We start from the raw sequence: 21208 nt of genomic DNA, 5'->3' as shown, positions 1-21208 counted from the left end.
CCCCAGTTTTGTTTTTTTATACTCTAGGGTTAACCAGCTTTTTCCAAAGTCATTTTATTTTTGAAAGAAATTTCAACATGTACTTACTGTATATATAAATCCCCTCTTTAGCACTCCTGAAGCTCAGAGACCTTGAACTAGTGACTTCTCCCCAGCCAGTTTTATCTGCATACAAATGTAAAATACTATGACCCCTAGCAAGTGAGGAGGTAGATGTAACATAGTAAGACCCCCACCCCCACCAGCCTACTAGGGGCCTTGGTTTAGGGAGATACAGACTTGAAGATGGGCTTCCCTGATGGCTCAGTTGGTAAAGAATCCTGCAACACAGGAGAACCGGGTTCTTTGGGTGTGGTGGGGCAATTCAGATTGCACAGAGTTTAACGTTGGCCCGTCTGTATTCACATTCCTTTATGTGGATAACTTTGGTGGGACCTGTTTTTTCCTTTTCAGTTCCGTTCAGTTGCTCAGTCGTGTCAGACTCTTTGCGACCCCATGAATCACAGCATGCCAGGCCTCCCTGTCCATCACCAACTCCCGGAGTTCACTCAAACTCACCTCCATCGAGTTGGTGATGCCATCCAGCCATCTCATCCTCTGTCGTCCCCTTCTCCTCCTGCCCCCAATCCTTCCCTGCATCAGGGTCTTTTCCAATGAGTCAACTCTTCACATGAGGTGGCCAAAGTACTGGAGTTTCAGCTTTAGCATCATTCCTTCCAATGAACACCCAGGACTGATCTCCTTTAGGATGGACTGGTTGGACCTCCTTGTAGTCCAAGGGACTCTCAAGAGTCTTCTCCAACACCACAGTTCAAAAGCATCAATTCTTCGGCGCTCAGCTTTCTTCACAGTCCAACTCTCACATCCATACATGACCACTGGAAAAACCATAGCCTTGACTAGACGGACCTTTGTTGCCAAAGTAATGTCTCTGCTTTTGAATATGCTATCTAGGTTGGTCATAACTTTCCTTCCAAGGAGTAAGCGTCTTCTAATTTCATGGCTGCAGTCACCATCTGCAGTAATTTTGGAGCCCCCCAAAATAAAGTCTGACACTTGTTTCCACTGTTTCCCCATCTATATCCCATGAAGTGATGGGACCAGATGCCATGATCTTAGTTTTCTGAATGTTAAGCTTTAAGCCAATTTTTTCACTCTCCTCTTTCACTTTCATCAAGAGGCTTTTTAGTTCCTCTTCACTTTCTGCCATAAAGGTGGTGTCATCTGCATATCTGAGGTTATTGATATTTCTCCCGGCTATATACAAACGCATGATTGCAAACTTGGAGATTGGCAGTTATTTCGCCATTATGCCCGTGGACATTCAGTTGTCTCCAGTTTCTCCTTTATGAAACAGCTGTGGTGAACTTTGAACACAATGTTCAAAAGCACTGTGAACTGTTTTCTTAGGTCAGGTTTCTACTGGGTTAAAGGTTTCATGCGGAATCACTCTAATGGCCGGCGAACTTAGAAGACTGTTTCCGGTTGCCCTTGATAAAGATGGCGGAAAGGGGGACCGTCTCCGCGGTCAGCCTAGGGCTTCGATGCCCTCACCAAGCATGGCGGCCTTTTGTGCCCGCCCCCATCGCTTACTCTCGTCGCCTTACACCACCAGTCAGTGGCAATGGCGGCAGCGTTTGCGGCTGTTCGGCGATTCGGCAACTTGCTTATCCCGCGTGAGTCACCTCTTGGTCTTTGAGGGGTCCTTTGAGCTGTCGTGCTGTCATCGCGACAGTTGGACAGAAAGGCCTGTCCAGGGTCACCGAGGGTTCGAACCCCTTATTAAACTCACAGGTCTATGTGCCCCCATCCAAAGGGCTTATGTCTTACAGTTGGGCCGCTGACAAGCTCAGTGTACTCAGTCTGGGGTGAGTACCATGATCACAGGGCTTTCTGGGTGGCGCTAGTGGTAAAGAACCTGCCTGCCAATGCAGGAGACTTAAGAGACACGGGTTCGGGTCGGGAAGGTCCCCTGAAGAAGGGCAGGGCAACCCACTCCAGTATTCTTGCCTGGAGAATCCCATGGACAGAGGAGCCTAATGGGCTATGGCCCAGAGGGTTGCAAAGAACGGGCTAGGGCCAAAGGGTTGCTTCACGACTAGAGCAACTTAGCGTGCACCACAGTCATGGGTCTGAAGTGATCCTCAGGCTGAGGCCTCGGATAAGTGCACCTGAATCTTAAAGTCTGGTGGTGGTGGTGGTGCTTTAGTCACTCCGTGGCGTCTGACTCTTGTGACACCATGGACTGTAGCCTTCCAGGCTCCTCTGTCCATGGGATTTCCCAGGCAAGAATACAGGAGTGGGTTGCCATTTCTTTTCCAGGGGATCTTCCTAATCAGGGCGGTCAAACCCGGTCCTCCTGCATTGCAGGCAGATTCTTTACTGAGTGAGCCACCAGGGAAGCCCCTCTTAAAGTCTGTATCCCCTAAACCGAGGCCTCTCATAGGCTGTGTCCCCCAACCTAGTGTCAACTGAGATGTGTACCCTCTGCTTTTGAAGGTGCTGTGCCCCGTATTCAGGGTCATCAAAGGCACTTCCTACCTCTGTCTCCCCAGGATTGACAGCCTCCAGCAACCTGGGTCTCAACCTTCGCCCAATGAGTGCCTTTACACAAGAGGAAGCCTCCAAAGCGTCCCCAGAAGAAGCCCCAGGCCACAGCTATGAGTCCCTTCGGGTGACAGCTGCCCAGAAACACGTTCTGCATGTGCAACTAAACCGGCCTGAGAAGAGAAATGCCATGAACAAGGCCTTCTGGAGGTCTGGCCTGCAGATCCTGGAGGCCTGCCTGCACGAGGAGGCAGGGGCTGGGGCACTGGGCAGGGGAGGGCCTGGGGGCAGGGGATTCCCACCCCAGACACAGCCCTTCCTCCTTTCCCCTTCTGCAGAGAAATGGTGGTATGCTTCAACAAGATTGCAGAAGATTCTGACTGTCGTGTGGTGGTGATCTCTGGTGCAGGAAAAATGTTCAGTTCAGGTAGCAGCTGCTCTCCACACCCACCCCTGCCAGTCTCCCCTGCTCCTGGGAGTAGAATAATGCTTCATAATTAGGGTTTTAAGCAGCTTCTAAATTCTGCTTTATATGCATGCTAAGTCGCTTCAGTTGTCTGACTCTTTGCGACCCATGGACTGTAGCCCACCAGGCTCCTCTGTCCATGGGGATTCTCTAGGAAAGCATACTGGAGTGAGTGGCTGTGCCCTTCTCCAGGGGATCTTTCTGACCCAGGGATCAAACCCATGTCTCATATGTCTCCTGCACTGGCAGGCGGGTTCTTTACCACTAGTGCCACCTTTTACTTGGGGAAGGTCTGCTTAAATCATTTTCAAATGTAGAAATTAGTCCAACAAAAGACAGGATCACGGGCTCTAAAGTCTGGTTTTCACGCTGAATCTATGGCCTTGATGAAGGCCCTTGACCTCTCAGTCTTTTTTTGGGTGTCAATAAAATGTGTTGTGATAATTACATGCTTTCTGGGAATTCCGTATCAAGTCCAATGTTAGGATTTGGTGCTTTCACTGCAGGGGCCCAGGTTCAGTCCCTGGTTGGGGAACTAAGATCCTGCCAGCTGCACATGAAGTGGCCAAGACCTTTTTTTCTTAAATACATGTTTTTGTGCAATTAATTTTGAACCTACATGAACTGATTTTCTGTTCATGTCTATTGGGTCTTTTGATTGTCCCACAAGTCTATTCATCAGGTTGGATAATTTCCATCGATCAGGTTCATCGTCTCCTTTGTCTTCTCTCTTCTGCTGTTAAACCCATCTAGTGATTTTTTTTTTTTTAATTTCAAGGTGTAAAAAACCCAATACTGCAGAGCACAGTAACATGAGATATGCCTGTATCTTAGTTTCCTTTTTTTTTTTATAGTTTCCATTCTTCTGCTGAAGTTTCATATCTTTTTATTCATCACAATCATATTTTTCTTTGCATCATTCAGCATGGTTACAATGGCTGTTTTTAAAATCCTGTCTCCTGATCCCAACATCGGGGCCACCTTGGGGTCAATCTCTGTTTATTACCTTTTCTCCTGAAAAAAAAAATGAGTCTCATTTTCCTGTTTCTTTGTTTTTGGAGTAAGGTTGGATTGCATGTATCCTGGATGTTGGACTATGGAAGAAAATGATATGGAAATTCTAGATCCTATTACATAATTCCAGAGTGCTGAATTTCCTGTTTTAGCAGCTACGTTGGTATCAGTTTTTAAATCTCTTTGCTGGGCTGTAGGTCTGGTTCATGGGTCTCTTGTTATAGAGATTTGGGCAGAGCTTATACACAGAATCTGGGGCTCTCCTCTCTGGCTGTCTGCTTTCTGGAATTTTACCCCTTCATTTTCCATCAGTTGAGGTCCCCCTGGACTCTGTCCTATGGTTCTTCAGGCACAACTTCACCCTGTACTCAGGTTAAATTTAAAAAAAAAAAACAGGTAACTCACTTGGCTGGTTCCTTCTAGAAGAATCTGCTTGGTATCCTCAGGTAATTGGACCTTGTTCATCTAGGGCACATAGTTGGCATCTGTGGGAGGCTCTATGCCAGAAGTGAGGGATCACATACACTGATTTCTGCACAGGGCGCAGCCCAGTGCTGGGGACCCAGTGGCGACTGAGATAGCCCCAGGCCCTGCCCCTCCTTCAGTGGGGAAGACTGGACATTAAACAATGTATTTCTTTGTGTTTCCTCTTTCCTTCTGTTCTATTTCTCTGTAACATCTTTGCCTGTCCCTTGTTTCCTTTTTCTGTTCTTCATTTCTTTGTTCATCCATTCAACATTCTGCGAGGTCACTCCAGTGTCAGCCCCCTTCCTGGGTGACCCCGACCTTGAAATAGGAAGCAGCCTGTTTTCTGACCCCTCATTCTGATGAAGTGCAGGATGAGGGTTCATCTCTAGCTGTGCCTGGCCAGAGGTCCTCATCTTTCAGCTCTCAGTTGATTGTGCCCATTTTGTTCCATTTTCAACCTGAAGGCCAGAAAGAAGACATTTAGTTTAATTAGCAGTTTTAAAGATTGAATGAAACTGCTAATTAAAAAAAAAGTAGTCCAGACTTTACATTTGTGGAGTGTCTCTGAGCACTTTACACATGTTAATTAATTCTCACCACAGCCCTATGAGACAAGCTCAGTCATCATCCCCATTTGATAGATGAGGAAACTGAGACCCACAGAGAGGAAGAAGTGTGCCCAGTCCTCATTGTTGGGATTTTTGAATGTGGGCTGCCTGGCTGCAGAATCCTTGCCCTTCACCACTAAGTGACTATGGCCCAGGTGTGTGGCAAGCTGATTCAGAGTATTCCTGGCCCAGTAGCCAGCCACCTCCCACCCCTGCCACCTCCACACACCTTCACCTCTCTGTGAGCTTCTGATCTGAAGACAATGGCGATGCTATGAGCACCCATGGGTGCAGTGGTAAAGAATCCACCTGCCAGGCAGGAGACACAGGTTCGATCCCTGTGTTAGGAAGATCCCCTGGAGAAGGACATGGCAACCCACTCCAGTATTCTTGCCTGAGAAATCCCATAGACAGAGGAGCCTGGCAGGCTACAGTCCATGGGGTCGCAAAGAGTTGGACACAACTTAGCAACTCATCACCCCCCTCATCAGGTTGCATCGAGGATTAAATGAGTTAATAGGCACCAAATGTTAATTCATGTGAAGCTTTTATTGATGTAGCTGTTATTCTTGATGATGATGAATAACTTAATTATGACAGTGAATGAGATCTGAAACATTTAGATGTTCCCAGGGAATGAGATGAGAGACTCCTCAAAAATGAGTTCTGGCTCTGGAAGGGAAAGACCTCGTACCATGGTCTGGGGCCCTTTATTCCAAGGGGTTGCAGACAACCACCCATGTCTGCAGATCCAAGTAGGGCAGATAAACCAGCAAAGCCCGTGGGAGGAGGTGTCGCAAGTTGCCAAGCTGAGCTTGTTCTAGGAGTAAGCGTGGTTCCCACTGAGTCATACAAGCTTCTCGGACCTGGTGTGGAAGCCAGCAGATGCCTACAGACTGATGCAGGTGGTTCTGGCCTTGGCAGAGATGGAATGTATAACAATAGGACCTATTGTGATGCCATTACATGCCAGGCACTGCTCAAAGCGCCATGAGCTCTGTCTCTTGAATCCTTGCAGCCCCATGAGCTCTAGGGAGGGTTTTAGCCTCAATTTTCAGAGCAGAAACCCAAGACCCAGAGAATGGAGTGACCTGGCTGAGGTCACACAGAGTTCTTTTTTTTTTTTTAATAATTTTATTGTATTTATTTATTTTGGGCTGTTCTGGGTCTTCATTGCTGCAAGGGCTTTTCTCTAGTTGTGGCGAGCAGGGGCCACTCTCTAGCTGTTGTATGAGGGCTTCTCATTGTGATGGCTTCTCTTGTTGCGGAGCACGGGCTCTAGGGTGCAAGGGCTTCAGTCGTTGCAGCTCCTGAGTTCTAGAGTGCAGGTTCAGTAGTTGGGGTGCCCTGGTTTAGTCACTCCACAGCATATGGGATCTTCCTGCCCAGGGATCAAACCCATCTCACCTGCATTGGCAGACGGATTCTTTACCACTGAGCCACCAGGGAAGCCCTATTTTATTTTTATTTGAAGGATAATTGGGGTTATATCCTACTCATATTTAACTTGCACAAATTCAGCTCTACCAAGTCAACACTCCTCTGTTCTCGCTCATTTAAACAAGCTGCAGAGGCCACAAATCTATAGACGGTCAGGGGTATGGCCAAATGTGGGACTGATTTTTCCAGCTTTGTCAAATTGCACTGTTCAGACAAGTGAAAAATGAGAATGATTAACCTCAGGAAGAAGAAAATTCTGCTCAGAACCATCCTGTAGCTCCATCTCACTCAGAGTCAAAGCCAAGTCCTCCTTTTGGCCCACGAGGCCCCACAGAATCTGCCTCTGTCACCTCTCTATCCTTGGCTCTTCCTACTCTCCTTGTTCACTCTGCTCCACTATGCTGGCCTCCTCCATGGTCCTCACGCAGACACCAGGGGCACTCCCACCCTAGGGCCTCTGCACTGGCTGTCCCTAACATTGAGAACTGTCTTATCCCAGATATCTGTACAGTTTCCTCCCTCTGGTCCTTCAGATCTTTACTCATATGTCACCGTTTCAGTGAGAGGGTCCTTGACCACCCCAGTTAATAATGCAACAGCCCTCACTGCACATGGCGTATGCCTGTGCACATGCGCACGTACGTGCGTGCACACACACACACACACACTCACACTCCGTTCCATTTCCCTCCTTTAATTTTTTTAGTACTTTTCTCCACTGGACAAAATGAATTTTCTCATTTGTTTGTTTCCCCCCAGAAGAGCAGCCCCCTGCGGGCAGAGCTTGTTGTCTGTGTTGTTCATTGATGAAGCACCTGCTGTGTACTAAGCTGTGTTAGGCACAGGGATAGAGTGGGAGGCAAAAAGCCAAACGCCTTGCGTGCACGCACATGCCTGTGCATGTGTATGTGTGTGTGTGTAGCTGACAAGCTCCTCTGCTCATGGATCTCACATCCTAGAGAGGGAGACAGGCACACAATTATGTGATAACAAGAGGGCAGTGTGGGAGGCACAGCAGAGAAAGGAGGTGAAGGGTGACAGGCAGCTATCGAGCCAGGGTGGGGAGGAGGGCCTCCCTGAGGAGGTGGACTTTGCCCTGTGGCTTGAACAGTGTGATGGAGTCAGTCTTAAGACCATTGCTGGGGAAAGGCTGCTCTAGGCAGAGGGAGGAATAGGCATGAAGGCCCCAGGAAGGGAATGTGTCGCGTTGTTGTAACAGCTGGTGGAGGCCTGCGTGCCCAGTGGAATAGGTTAGAAATGGTGCTTGTGCAGAGTTGGTAAGGTCCTGGTATAAGACCCCGCATTTTGTTCTATATGAGAGGGATGGATGGATGGGAAGAAGAGAGGGCCCTGAGGTGATCACAAGGGCCCTGAGGCTGTGTGTGAGGAACAGAATGTGGGAGCAGGTCAGTGGAGGAAAAGGTCGAACTTGGGATTGTCTTAAGGTTGGAGTGACAAAGACTGCTCCATTTCTGACCTCCCTGTCTTAGGAAACATTACCACCTTTGACGAAATTAGTGTTAGTTGCTCAAGTCATGTCCAGCTCTTTGAGATCCCATAGACTGTAGCCCAGTCCACAGAGGAGCCAGCCCTTCTGTCCATGGGATTTTCCAGCAAGAATACTGGAGTGGGTTGCCATTTCCTTCTCCAGGGGATCTTCCCGACCCAGGGATCAAACCCAGGTCTCCTGCATTGAAGGCAGATTCTTTACCGCCCAGAGCCAGCTTCATGGCTCTGGGTTTGAAATCTCAGTTCCACTGCTCACAAGCCAGGGTGACCTTGGGCAAGTGACTTAAGCTCCCTGTGCCTTAGTTTCTCCCCCGATAAAATGGAGATAGTAATAGGACCTACCTTAGAGGATCACTGTGAGGCTAAAGTGAGCAGAGACTCAATACGTGTTAACTTGTATTGCCCTTCACACCCCAAATGCAACCCCTCCAGAAGTCCTGTGTGAGTTGCTTTCTCCACTGTGGTGGTTTGCCTGGCCTATGACCTCTAGTCGGGGCAATGAGTAGGGCCTGGGAGGCTAGGTGAGCCTCCCCACATCTCCCCACCAGGTATCGACCTTATGGACATGGCTTCAGACCTCCTTCAGCCCACAGGTGACGACAGTGCCCGCATCAGCTGGCACCTCCATAGCCTCCTCACCAGATACCAAGAGACCTTCAGCGTCATTGAGAAGGTGACTCTGGGAGTCTAGCAGGGTGTCCCCCCAACCTGCTGCTCCCGGACCAGCCTTGACCCTGCCCTTTCTGTCCCCTTCCAGTGCCCTAAGCCGGTGATCGCCGCCATCCATGGAGGCTGCATTGGCGGAGGTTGAGTCTGAACCCACCCACCCCAGATCTGTTGCTAGTTAGACTTTGCCCCAAGGTGCAAGCCCCTGCTCCCCACTCTGGGAATGGATGTGGGTCAGTCCTGTGGTTGTTCATTGTCTCTGGCCTCTACTTCCCAGGAGTGGATCTCATCACTGCCTGTGACATCCGATACAGTACCCGGGATTCTTTCTTCCAGGTGAAGGTGAGCCATTCTCCCAAGCTTCTGCTCCCTTGGGTCCTACTGAGGGCTGAGAAATGAGTGGCAGAGCCGGGTCAGAGCAGGGACGGAGCAAGCTAAAGGGGGTGGGAGTGAGCCTCTATGGCTTCATGGAAGAGTTAGAATTGAATCTTAAAAAGTAAAACTTGGCCATTGAGGACATCAAGGGGAGGTCACGGAGTCAGTGTGAGGTCAAGAGTGAGTCAAGGTGTGGGGGAGGGGAAGAGGGTGGGGGCTTTGCTCAAGTCAGTGCTGGAGTGGGTAGGAGGCAGGATGGAGCTCATGGATGGAGGGGGTCAGGGCAAGGCTTTTCCTGGAGATAGATGCAGCTGACTTCAAAGAGTTGGGAGGACAGAGGAGTTGGAAGGTGGGCTATATTCTAGAGCGAAGGAACCTATATGGGCAAAAGTCTGTGGATGGGAATGAAAAGGGGTGTCTGGGAGGGGCGTCTCCGAGGTGAGAGTGTGCTGGGACTCTGAGGTAAATGCAGAGTTTCGCTGGCATTGAGGCTGCAGTGGGGACAATACTGGGCAGAAACCAAGCACTAACACTATGGCTTCCCCCAGGAGGTGGACGTAGGTTTGGCGGCAGATGTGGGAACCCTGCAGCGACTGCCCAAAGTCATCGGGAACCAGAGGTGGGTGAGAGGAACCTGGGGAAGGGGACAGCAGAGCATCTCCTAAACCGGATGCCATCCTCTTGCATGTCCTGCCCTCTTGCAGCCTGGTCAACGAGCTGGCCTACACTGCCCGCAAGATGATGGCTGACGAGGCCCTGGAGAGTGGACTGGTCAGGTAAGGGCTGAGGCCTGTGCTGGATAAGAATTCAGGGACAGGCAGACTTGGGTGGGGCTCCCTGGATTCCCATGCACCTTAACTCATGGATTCCAAGTGGCCTCCTCTCTGTGGGTGGTCTGGAGTCTACTGCCTTGCTCCGATTGGTCCATTTCACCAGTGCTGTCTTCCACTTTCTACTGCGATTGGTCACTTCTTCATCCATGGGAGGGAGAGGAGAGCTCTTCTCAGATTGCCTGATTTCCGATTCCTTTCATCCTCAGCCGGCTCTTCCCAGACAAGGAGAGCATGCTTGATGCGGCTTTCACCTTGGCAGCTGAGATTTCCAGCAAGAGCCCCGTGGCGGTGCAGAGCACAAAAATCAACCTGATCTACTCCCGCGACCATTCGGTGATGGAGAGCCTCAACTATATGGTGAGACTCTCCATCCAATCGGTCACACCCATCTCTGATTCCTTGAGTGACCAATCAGGACCCAGCGGCCATTTACAGGCCTTGTCCTCTGATTGGCTCGCTGCTATCTCCCTCCCATTTTTCATTGGTCCAACGAAAATCTTCCTGTATTCTTTCTATTACCGGCTGCCATCTTTATCCAGAAATCCTGGAACATGAGCATGCTACAAACAAAAGACATCATGAAGTCTGTCCAGGCCGCAATAGAGAAGAAGGATCTGAAGACCGTCTCCTTCTCTAAGCTCTGAGAGGCCTGTCATCCCAGGTCTTGACGCAGGGGTCTGGCTTTGCCCTGCCTCCTGCCTGCATGTTCTCATTCACGGGAAGGGAGGATTCATAAAGATGGTCCAGCTTGCTGTCTTCTCAAGTCTTCCAGTTTTTATCTTTATGATACATTTCTTCCTGCCTTATCTTTGCCCCACGAACAGTAAAGCAATGTAAAGAACCCGGTGTCCTTGTTGGAAAGAGAGGCGAGGCAGAAAGAGTAGGTAGATAAATGACCCTGGGGGCTCTAAGGACCACGGTTGTGTTGAATGTTGGGAATAGAGATTTGACCAATTGGGAACGGGAGCTGTGCACATGATGACCATTCAGAGTGTTGGTGGGCAGGCCAGGCCTGGTAGAAAGTCATGTGATTCCCTTTAGGTTGATGAGGCTACAGATGGTCTCCCTGCCTGCTTTATGCTTAAGGGCAGAGTCTACCCTGCCTGGTACCCACTCACCACAGAACATAGTGGGATCTGGTGCTGGAGTGTGGCTAGGAGTCAGCTGCTACACACTCTTGGGCCAACTGCCTCACTTCTTTAGGTTTCGAGTTTTCCATAGGTAATCTCAACCTCCTGGGGAATTAGGACTAGGCGCTTTCACTGCGGTGGCCCAGGGTTCAGTCCCTGGTCAGGGAGCTAAGATCATACAAGCCTGGTGGCACTGCCAAAAAAATTAATTAAAAAAAAAACAACTAACCTCCTGGATTTATGTTTGGAAAGAGAGCAAAGTATTATTTTCCCTCTGTCTTTGAGTATTTTAGCATTACTTTGGTGTCTTGTATATGCCACATCCTATTCTGCATATTTATTAATTTAGTGACTACTTTCAAGGACTCTATGAGGTTGATACTATTAATATTCTCCCATTTAACAGACAGGCAAATGGGCAAATTGAAGTGAAGGCACTGACCCAAGATCAAAGCCAAGAAATGGCAGAGGAAGGAATTCAACCGAGAGCTTCTGGCTCCAGAAGTTGGTGATCTAAAGCACTACATACACAATATAATGTACATAGTAGAGCCATGCAGTGGGCAGGCAATAAATTTAGGTCTTTTCACGTTCCTGGGGGTACCAAGAGTGCCCAGGTCCTCCCTGCTTTCACTTTTTTCATTGCCCATCTGTTCTGAGCCACTCCTTTTAGCCTTGCCCTGCCCAACCCTCCTGGCCTCACCTTCCCTCTGCTAACAAAGGGCCAGTCAGGTTTTATGGGCTCTGATAAGGGCCAAAGTTCACCAGCACTTCCTCTTTACAAAAGAGCCTAGAGCGGCTCTGAGCTCAGTTGCACCAGGTGTGGCCCCAGTGATCTGGATGCTGGTTGGTCACTAGTGAGGCTGGTAAGAGAAGGGAGCCTGGGATGTGCAGAAGAGAGACCCCACCATGGACCCTGCCCTGCCAGCCACACCCTTATCCTCAGCTATAAGAGCCACCCACCACCTGCTAGCTGCCACCATTCACGACTCCTGCAGCTTTTCTCACAGGAGAAGTCACCAGCCCAGCCTCTAAAGATGGCCTTTGTCCCTGCACCAGGCTATCAACCCACCTACAACCCGGTGAGATACCCTAACCCCGGGGTTAGCTCCACCCGGACCTCCACGCACCCATTTATCCTCATCCTGAGCCTCAGAGGCACCCATCTGTGACCCTTGGGGCTGATTTACCCAGTAGTGACCCTGGAGCCTGACTTACTCCCACTCTGACTCTCAGGCTATTTGCTTCCATCTCTAACTCAGCTCTCTTCATCTCACTGATCACTCCCACTTTGGTTTCCTCTCCCTTGCTTAATGGAGTGGGGCTGGAGGGGCTTCTGAATAAGTGGTAAGGGCTGCAATAGGGAGATGGCCTTTGAGGCCCCTCACCCAACCCCATCTGCAGACGCTGCCCTACCACAACCCCATCCCAGGAGGTCTCAGAGTTGGAATGTCCGTTTACATCCAAGGAGTGGCTAGCGAGCACATGAAGAGGTAAGACCCTCACCTGTGCCAGGCGAGCAAAGGAGGAAGTGGGGAGAGAAGGGGGTGACTACAAATGGGGCTTCCAGCCCAAATGCAGGAGGCCTACTTCCCTTCCTCCACCCTGGCTGAGAAGAGGACTCTATGTCACTGCATCGGATGGCCAAAGACCAGCCCTGGTCTGGGGAGTCCAGGGTTTGGTGATCAGATCAAGAGGGGGACCCTCGGGACTGGGAGGTGTCAGGGAGACTCACTATGACAGGTGGCCCCAAACTTGGAACACTGGATTGGAATTGATGGGTATGATAGCATGAATTAAGATCATGGGCTCAGAACTGGTCCACTTGAGTTCACATCCCAGATCTGTCACTTACCAACAGTGTGACTGGGAAAGCTCTGTGTGCTTTACTTTCTCATCTATAAAATGAGTTTTGAGGATTCAATGTGTAAAATGTGTAAAGTAGTATAATCAGTGCTACAATAACTTAGCTTTTAAAAAAATGTTATTTTATTAATTTATTTACTTTTGGCTGCCCAGGGTCTTCATTGCTGCATACAGGCTTTTCTCTAGTTGCAGTAAGGGGGCATTACTCTCTAGTGGCAGTGTGCGGGCTTCTTATTGTGGTAGCTTAGCTTGATGTGAAACACAGGCTCTAGAGCTCGGGCTTAATAGTTGTGATGCATGGCCTCAGTAGTTGCTGCTCACGAGCTTAGTTGCCCTGGCACACCTGGAATCTTCCCAGACCGGGGATTGAACCCGTGTCCCCTTCACTGGCAGGCAGAGTCCCAACCACTGGGCCATCAGAGAAGTCCTTAGATTTTTTTTTTTAATTTTATTTTATTTTTAAACTTTACATAATTGTATTAGTTTTGCCAAATATCTTAGATTTTTTTTTATGGCTTTAAAATAGGATCGTCGTTTCTTTGTTCATTTTTTATACATCCGCTGAGTGCCCACTCTGTGCCTAGACGCTGGGAACAGCAGTCAACAGGACAAAGATCCCTGGAGCTGACATCCTAGTAGAGGAGATGGATAAAAAATAAATTTAACTCAAATATACAATTTGGCAAATGGTGATAAATGCTATGGAGACAAATAAGGAGAGAAGAGAGATGGGGAGCAGATGTGGGGGAGAGGATGTGGCATTGTCCCATTAAATAAGGTGGCCAGGGAAGGGAACTTTTCAGCAAAGACCTGAAGGAGGTGAGGGAGGGAGTCTGGGGTGTGTCTGAGGTGTATCTGAGTGCAAAGTCCTGAGGCAGGTGTGTGCCTGCACCCTTGCGGTAATTTGTGGGATGCTGATGTGAAATGAGCTGTGGAAAGTGCTCGGATTTGGGTCTTCCGGACGACAGAGAATGAGATGGTTGGATGGCATCACTGACTCCATGGACATGAGTTTGAGCAAGCTCCAGGAGTTGGTGATGGACAGGGAAGCCTGGCATGCAGCAGTCCATGGGGTCGCAAAGAGTTGGACAGGACTGAGCAACTGAACTGAACTGAGAGTCCCTCTGGCTGCACCTGGGGAATGGGCTTCAGGAACTGGGGACCGGGATAAAGAGACTTGAACTGATAGATTTCAAGTTTGTCGGGGCAAACGCAGGAGTCCCAGGGCTGGTCCTATTTGAAACTGGGTGGGGGAAGGATTTCTCATAAGGACAGGGAGTAAGCGACGGGGTAGCGATGGGAAACTGCCCCTTGGAGTGCGGCCAGGGGTACAGCCCTCCGTGTCCCGCCAGGTTCTTTGTAAACTTCGAGGTGGGGCAGGGCCAAGGGGCAGACGTCGCCTTCCACTTCAATCCCCGCTTTGATGGCTGGGATAAGGTGGTCTTGAACTCGAAGCAGAACGGCTCGTGGGGCCAGGAGGAGAGGAAAATGAGCATGCCCTTCCGCAAGGGCGCGGCCTTCGAGCTGGTGTTCATGGTCATGACGGAGCACTTCAAGGTCAGAGCCGTGGGGGCGGGGCCTCCCCGCCCCGCTCCTCCCTCCCTCCTTTTCTTCCTTTCTTCCTGCCTGCCTGCCTGCCTGCCTTTCTTCCCTTACTCCTTCCCACCCGCCGTTTCTTTCTTCTTTTTCCCTCTCTCCCTTTCCCCTCCCTCCTCCCTTTTTTCTTTTCTTTTCCTTCTTTCCTGCCTATTAGCCAATTCTTTTTCTTTTAATTTTTTTTTCATTTTAGAACTTTTTAAATACAAATTCTCTCATCTCTTTTTCTTATTCCCATTCCTCCACCGTGGAGACCCTTCTGACATGTTTCGCGTTTATCATCTTGCCCCTCTGTGTTCTTGTGAGATTGAGATTTGTGTTAGTCGCTTCAGGCGTATCCAACTCTTTGCCACCCCATGGACTGCAGCCCGCCAGGCTCCTCTGTCCCTGAAATTCTCCAGGCAAGAATACTGGAGTGGGTTGCCCTTCTCCTCAGGGGATCTTCCTGACCCAGGCGTCGAACCCAGGTGTCCCCCATTTCAGGCAGACTCTTTAACTTCAGAGCCACTAGGAAAGCCCAAACACACGCAAAAGGAAGCACCGAATTGTGGGAAACCCTCCTCTCCTGGGCCAGGGCTGATAGCTGTCAATTCCAGGTCTGTCTGCTCCCATCTCTACCTGCCACTTCCCCTCCCCTATCATTTAACTGCAAATCCTAGATATCATATAATTTCATTCATAAATATTTTTGTTTTGACCCCATGTCAAAAAGCTCCCTATTGCCTGCTTCCTGTTTCTGCCTTCCCAAGGTCATGGGTGCCGACTCTGACCTTACCCCTGCCGTCCAGGTGGTGGTGAATGGGACTCCCTTCCATGAGTTTAAGCACCGGATCCCGCTGCAGATGGTCACCCACCTGCATGTGGATGGCGACCTGATGCTTCAATCAATTAACTTCATTGGAGGCCAGCCTCCCTCAAACCAGGTGTGTGGTGTCTCTCTCTCCTGTCTGCTTGTTTCCTTCCTTAATTCGTGCCCATGTTTACTTATTTCCTGGGCACTTTCTCTGTGCCAGACCCACTGCTGGGTGATTCCATGGACCCAGCGGCAACCAAGACAATCTACTGGGAAGATGGCTCTGTTGCCAGATGGTGGTGGCCACAGGTGGTCAGTGCGGGGGTGGGAGGTATACAGGGGATTTGGAGAGTCTTTCTTTTTCTAAGGTATTTGAACCATTTCCTACACCATCATTTTGTTTATTTTCACTTATTTTTTTGGCTGTGCCACTTGGCTTACAAGATCCTTGTTCCCTGACCAGTGATTGAACCCTGGCCCTTGGTGATGAAAGTGCAGAGTCCCACCCTCTGGACCATCAGGGAATTCCCTGCAGGGTCTTAAGGAAGGACTTTCTGAAGGAGACATAGGTGTGTGAGCTGAGTCAGAAAGCACAGACCCAGTGACCAGGAAACCCACTCCCAGGTCCATAGTGAACGATTGGCCACCAAAATACAGGCACTAGAACCCTCCCAGCAGCACCACTTGGAGCAGCTCAAACTCCATACCCCTGGCATGTCGTTTAGCTGAGGGCTCTCCCCTTCCCAACCTGTGAGTCCCCCAGTCCCTCCCAGGGGAAAGTACTCTCTGACGATCATCAGCCCCATTCTACAGATGTGGGAACTGAGGCACAGAGAGCTTAAGTAACTTGCCCAAGGTCTTGGAGCTTGTAATTGGCAGAGGCACAGATCAAACCACTCTGCCTCCCCAGTGAGGAATGTCTTCATCCATAGGTAACCTCAGGCCTAGGGTAACCTCATTTTACTCTTGCGCTCCATCAATGTATTGTATTATTTTTTTAGTTTTTATTTATTTATTTTTGGCCTCACTGCCAAAAATGAGGGAATTCCCTCATCAATGTATCTTTAAAAAAAAAAAAAATGGAAATTCCCTGGTGGTCCAGGGATTATGACTTTGTTCTTTCACTGCTGAGCAATTGGGTTCGATCCCTGGTCAGGGAACTAAGATCCCACCAAATGCACAATACAGGCAGGAGAAAAAAAAAAATGAAGCTATTTTTTAAAACTGGCTTAACACAGAAGTCAAGGCAGAAAGGAGTTCATTAGAAACAGAGAGAAAGGGTAAATAAAAATTGTCTAGATGGGGGAAAAGGTTTTCTGGGCACAAGAAGCCACAGTTGAGAAGGTGAGGGCAAGTGAGAGAGAAACAAAGGCAGGGAGAGCCAGAGACTGAGAAAGAGAGAGTCTCACACAGACTGAAAATGCCTGAGACAGACAGGGGAGAGATGGGAACTTGGCTGGTAAAAGCACCCCTGGTTGCCTCAGGGTGGTCACGCAGAGTGAGGGGCAAATCGTGGTTGGTGATGAGGTGAGCAGAGTATTATGTGGGCTTGGGAGGTGTTCTGAGGATGCTCACTTTATTGCGGGACTCCTGGATTGAGGAGGGAGGTGAGGAGTGGATGAGGGTCCTGGGACAGCAGGACGCCAGGAGGGGGCAGGTATCAGCCTTGTCCTAGAGGGGTGGGGAGAGGTGCACTGAAGATCCCTAAACTTGATGAGTTCCTTGCCATGAATGAGCCATCTGGGCACACCCAGAGTTCCCATGGATGGTGGTGGCGGGCTGCCCTGGGGCAGGCATCCTTGACACCTTCCAGGCCCTAGTTTGGGGCCCCCCTCATTGCCTCCTTCTCCTCTCTCCACAGATGCCCATGCCTGCTCAGGCATACCCAGTAAGTACCTGCTGGTGGGTGATGGACTTCCCCTCGAGGTGTGGGTTCAGTGGCTGAGGAGGCCCTGGGGCCCCCCTCATTGCCTCCTTCTCCTCTCTCCACAGATGCCCATGTCTGCTCAGGCGTACCCAGTAAGTACCTGCTGGTGGGTGATGGACTTCCCCTCGAGGTGGGGGTTCAGTGGCTGAGGAGGCCCTGGGGCCCCCAGCCTCTCATCACTCATGTCTTCCTTCTATCCATGTAGAGTCCCGGACAGTACTATCAACAACAAAGCAGACTGCCTGTAAGTGGGACAGTGTATGGCCATTTGGGTGTTGGGTGGTAAGAGCTGGGGGTGGTCAGATTGGATCCCAGTTGTATTAATCCAGCACCTAGAGATATGCCTGCATGTAGTAGCTGTTGTTGTCGTTTAGTCGCTCAGTCGCGTCTGACTGTTTGTGACCCCATAGACTGTAGCCCGCCAGGCTCCTCTGTCCATGGGATTCTCCAGGCAAGAATACTGGAGTGGGTTGCCATTTCCTTCTCTGGGCGAACTTCCCAACTCAGGGACTGAACCCACATCTCCTGCATTGGCAGGTGGATTCTTTACCTCTGAGCCATCAGGGACTGCCCCTGTATGCCATAGGTGTGCCCTAATTTTTGTCGAATATTACAGAATAGTATCTCCTCTTCCTCACTTCACAGACCATGGAGGGACCCCCAGCCTTCAACCCGGTAAGGTCTCTGGCAGGAGTTTAGGGTTCTGTGGTGGGCAGTTTGTGGGAAAACAGGAGTGGGAGGTCCTGAACCACTGGGAGCCCTGAGAAGTTTGGAAACAGAACGGGCAGAGCACATTTGGGACAGGAGGTGGGTGGGGAGAGGGTAGAATTGGTGGTCGGAGTCGGTGGGGCTTGGAGGTTTGGAGCGTTTCCCAGGATAAGTGAATGCTCCTCTCTGAAAATTCGTCCCTGCCTCTGGCTTCTGGGGACCTGAGAGATGTTGGGGTGTTGTGTTTTCTTTCCACAGCCCGTGCCATTTAATGGGAGACTGCAAGGGGGGCTCATAGTTCGAAGAACCATCATTATCAAGGGCTACATACCCCCTACAGCCAAGAGGTACAGAATCTAGATTGAGGTGTGAAATCTCTGTCACCATCATCGCTCAAACCTAGGAGTCTGAACCCCTAACCCCCTCCTCCATTGGAGACCCCGGAGTCCAGGCCCCAGTTCCCTCTTTCCTTGGGGAGCAAGGTGCTCCCCCAGCCCCCCTCCCATACCCCCACCTTACTCCTGCCTTCCTCTCTGCCCCAGCTTTGTCATCAACTTCAAGGTGGGATCCTCTGGGGACGTGGCTCTGCACATTAACCCCCGCATGACCGAGGGCGCTGTGGTTCGGAACAGCTTTCTGAATGGCTCTTGGGGATCTGAGGAGAGGAAGGTCTCCTACAACCCATTTGGTCCTGGACAGTTCTTTGATGTGAGTCTGGGGTTTCTTTCCCTGCTTCCCTCTGAAGCGTCTGTCTTGGCCCTGGCCTCATACCTGCCCTTCTCCCTGCAGCTGTCTGTTCGTTGTGGTGCAGATCGCTTCAAGGTGTATGCCAATGGCAAGCACCTCTTCGACTTCTCCCATCGCCTCTCAGCCTTCCAGAGGGTGGACTTGGTGGAGATCCACGGTGATGTCACCTTGTCCTACGTCCAGATCTGATCTATTCCTGGGGCCATAACCCTTGGGAACACAGAGGAATGGTTGGATTTTTAGGTGGACCCTTTCTAAGCCCCTAATAAAATGTCTGAGGGTGTCTCATGAATGTATGTGACTCCATTCACTTCCCTCATTGTCTCTTTCTTTTTGATTCAGCCATCCAGTCATCTGGTCATCCATCTTCTCATCATAATAAACCTAGGCCTTTGAGTGTATCAACCCATTCACTCCTCACAATGCCAGTAGGTAGGAACTATTAATATCTTCCATGTGTAAATGATGAGGAAACAGGCAAAGAAAAATGAAGTTCACTGCCTAAGGTCACAGAGTCCTTAAATGGCAGAACCAGGATTCAAATCGAGGTGGTCTGGTTCCCATGCTCAACCACTGTGTAGTCTTGTAGTGGGAATTCCTAATAATGTACTTTTACAGCCTTGAGAAATTTCACAGAAATAGCACCTGAAAAAACAACATATTATGTTTTTATGTTAATGACTATCTTTTCATGTTTTTCTTAAGAATTATCACCTTGTTACAAACTCCAAGGCCAGACCCAGAAGGGAGTATGACTGGGATCATGAAAACATGGACCTTGAAACACCGGGTTGGCGCCAGGCATGAACACTGCCTAAGCACTTGCTAATTGTTCCCGAGACTAGCCCAGAAGGGAACGGCCTGGGATAAGCACAAGGAGATCTGGACTAAGTCAGTGTAGTTCATTACGTTTAGAAGTACATGATTAACATAACGTGTCTTGAGAAGGATAAGATCTGAGAAAGCCTTGTAGTCTGCAATTAGGAATAAAAGCTGAACTCAGAGTGGACTCTGCCCCTCAGTCCAATAGAGGCTGCAGGTCCCCTGACCCATTGCACCAGATTTCATGTTCTGGCTTCATTCTTGTCACGTGCTCCTGGACCATTAGGGCAACATAACCTGTTGTCCCATCCACCACTATATCCATCTAACCAAAAGTCCATAGATCTATTCAACATCTAAACATCTAGCCACTCGCTAGTCCATTTATCCATCTGTTCAGCCATCTTTTCATCCAACCCTTCATCCATCCACCCATCCATTCATCTCTCCACCTCTTTCATCATCCAGCAATATTTCTAAACAGTCATGCAAGCATATGTTCATCCATCCACCTAAGTATCCAACCATTCATTCACTCATCAGTCAATCTTCCTTTCCCTTTATCCATTCAGCTCTCTGTTCATCCACTCATCATCCAATCCTTCACCTTCCATCTATTCAAGCATCTATTTACTCATTTATTAGTCCATATGTCTATCCATTCAGCCATCCTTACATCCAAATTTCATTCATCCATTCATCTCTTCACTCCTTCATTTGTCCATGCAATTCTCTGCCTTACAGCACATCCATCCATCCATCCATTTGTCCATTCACCTCTCCATCCAGTCATCCATTCATTTCTCCATTTATATCTATCCATTCATCCATTCATCTCTTCATGATTAATTCCTAACTGTTTATGCACCCATTTATCTCTTCATATGTCCACTAACCATCTGCCATTTATTCAGACATCCCTTTATCATCACCTTTGTGTTGATTTAGTAATTCATTTATTTATACTTTCTTGCATCCATTTATTCCCTTATAATTTGACTTACTCACTTGCTTGTTCTCATATCCAGTTATTTGTCAGTGCCCACTCAGTTGCTCATTCAGTTTATTGTCTCATTCATTCACCTAGTCTAGTTCTCAAATAGTTCTATGTTGCAATCTCCTGGGGAGTTTTTAAAAAATATTGATATCTGATCCCAACCCAGACCTTGATTAGATTAAACTATATAAAAATACCATTTTTGTAGGTTTAAAAGTGCTTAAATGTCAATCATTCCATATGTTCCAGCCTGGTATATCAGTAGCAGGTCCCAGGCATCAGTATGTTCATTTAGTTCTTCAGATGATTCTATGGATTTGTCAGACTCTGATCAAAGATGTTCCTCAGACCCTGGATGGATGCTAGGAGGGGTCAGGAAGGGAGGAGGGATGACCTGGGCACCTCCAGTCTGAGGCTCCTCCTTCTGGACTCTCTCTTGTCACACTGAACAGTCACTGCCTAGGAATGACCCTGGAGATACACATCAGACATGAGCCTAGAGGGGCTTAGGGAGAGGGGCCCCCAAAGAGCTGGGGAGGTCATGTCTGATTTTGTGTCACTGCTGCAAAATGTCTGAAGAAATAATGGCTACAGACTTACCCAATTTTATGGAAGATATTAGATTCTAGATCCAAGAAGCTCAATGTACTGCAAGTAGGATAAATACAAAGAGATACGTACCCAGACCCAACACAG

At 49.2% G+C, this 21208-nt stretch overlaps 2 protein-coding genes across 2 annotated transcripts; both read left to right on the top strand.

Annotated features, from left to right (window-relative positions):
• The first annotated feature begins 1617 nt into the window (after nt 1–1617).
• ECH1 (enoyl-CoA hydratase 1) lies at nt 1618–10767 on the top strand. The gene is made up of 10 exons (XM_059877533.1): nt 1618–1676; nt 2556–2757; nt 2886–2974; nt 8601–8725; nt 8810–8858; nt 8996–9060; nt 9642–9712; nt 9798–9869; nt 10133–10283; nt 10466–10767. Exons 1-10 carry the CDS (start codon nt 1625–1627, stop codon nt 10568–10570), a joined length of 981 nt encoding a protein of 326 aa, XP_059733516.1. The 5' UTR covers nt 1618–1624; the 3' UTR covers nt 10571–10767.
• Nucleotides 10768–12033: 1266 nt separating this feature from the next.
• LGALS4 (galectin 4) lies at nt 12034–18980 on the top strand. Its single transcript, NM_001034768.2, is given in 11 exon segments — nt 12034–12138; nt 12461–12549; nt 14275–14479; nt 15307–15441; nt 17173–17199; nt 17304–17330; nt 17444–17482; nt 17884–17913; nt 18205–18293; nt 18489–18654; nt 18736–18980. Coding segments are annotated over 11 exon segments (999 nt in total). The 5' UTR covers nt 12034–12093; the 3' UTR covers nt 18883–18980.
• Nucleotides 18981–21208: the final 2228 nt, after the last annotated feature.

This window comes from Bos taurus, chromosome 18, assembly GCF_002263795.3.
Source record: "Bos taurus isolate L1 Dominette 01449 registration number 42190680 breed Hereford chromosome 18, ARS-UCD2.0, whole genome shotgun sequence".
In the NCBI taxonomy this organism is placed as follows: domain Eukaryota; kingdom Metazoa; phylum Chordata; class Mammalia; order Artiodactyla; family Bovidae; genus Bos; species Bos taurus.
This window is presented reverse-complemented; position numbering and strand designations above follow the sequence as displayed.

Bases quoted from the DNA above. Each gene is read 5' to 3' on its own strand.
- ECH1 (XM_059877533.1), top strand. From the start codon at position 1,625: ATGGCGGCAGCGTTTGCGGCTGTTCGGCGATTCGGCAACTTGCTTATC. The intron at 1,677-2,555 runs GTGAGTCACCTC...CTGTCTCCCCAG, and splicing joins CGGCAACTTGCTTATCCCGC to GATTGACAGCCTCCAGCAAC. The intron at 2,975-8,600 runs GTAGCAGCTGCT...TCTCCCCACCAG, and splicing joins AGGAAAAATGTTCAGTTCAG to GTATCGACCTTATGGACATG.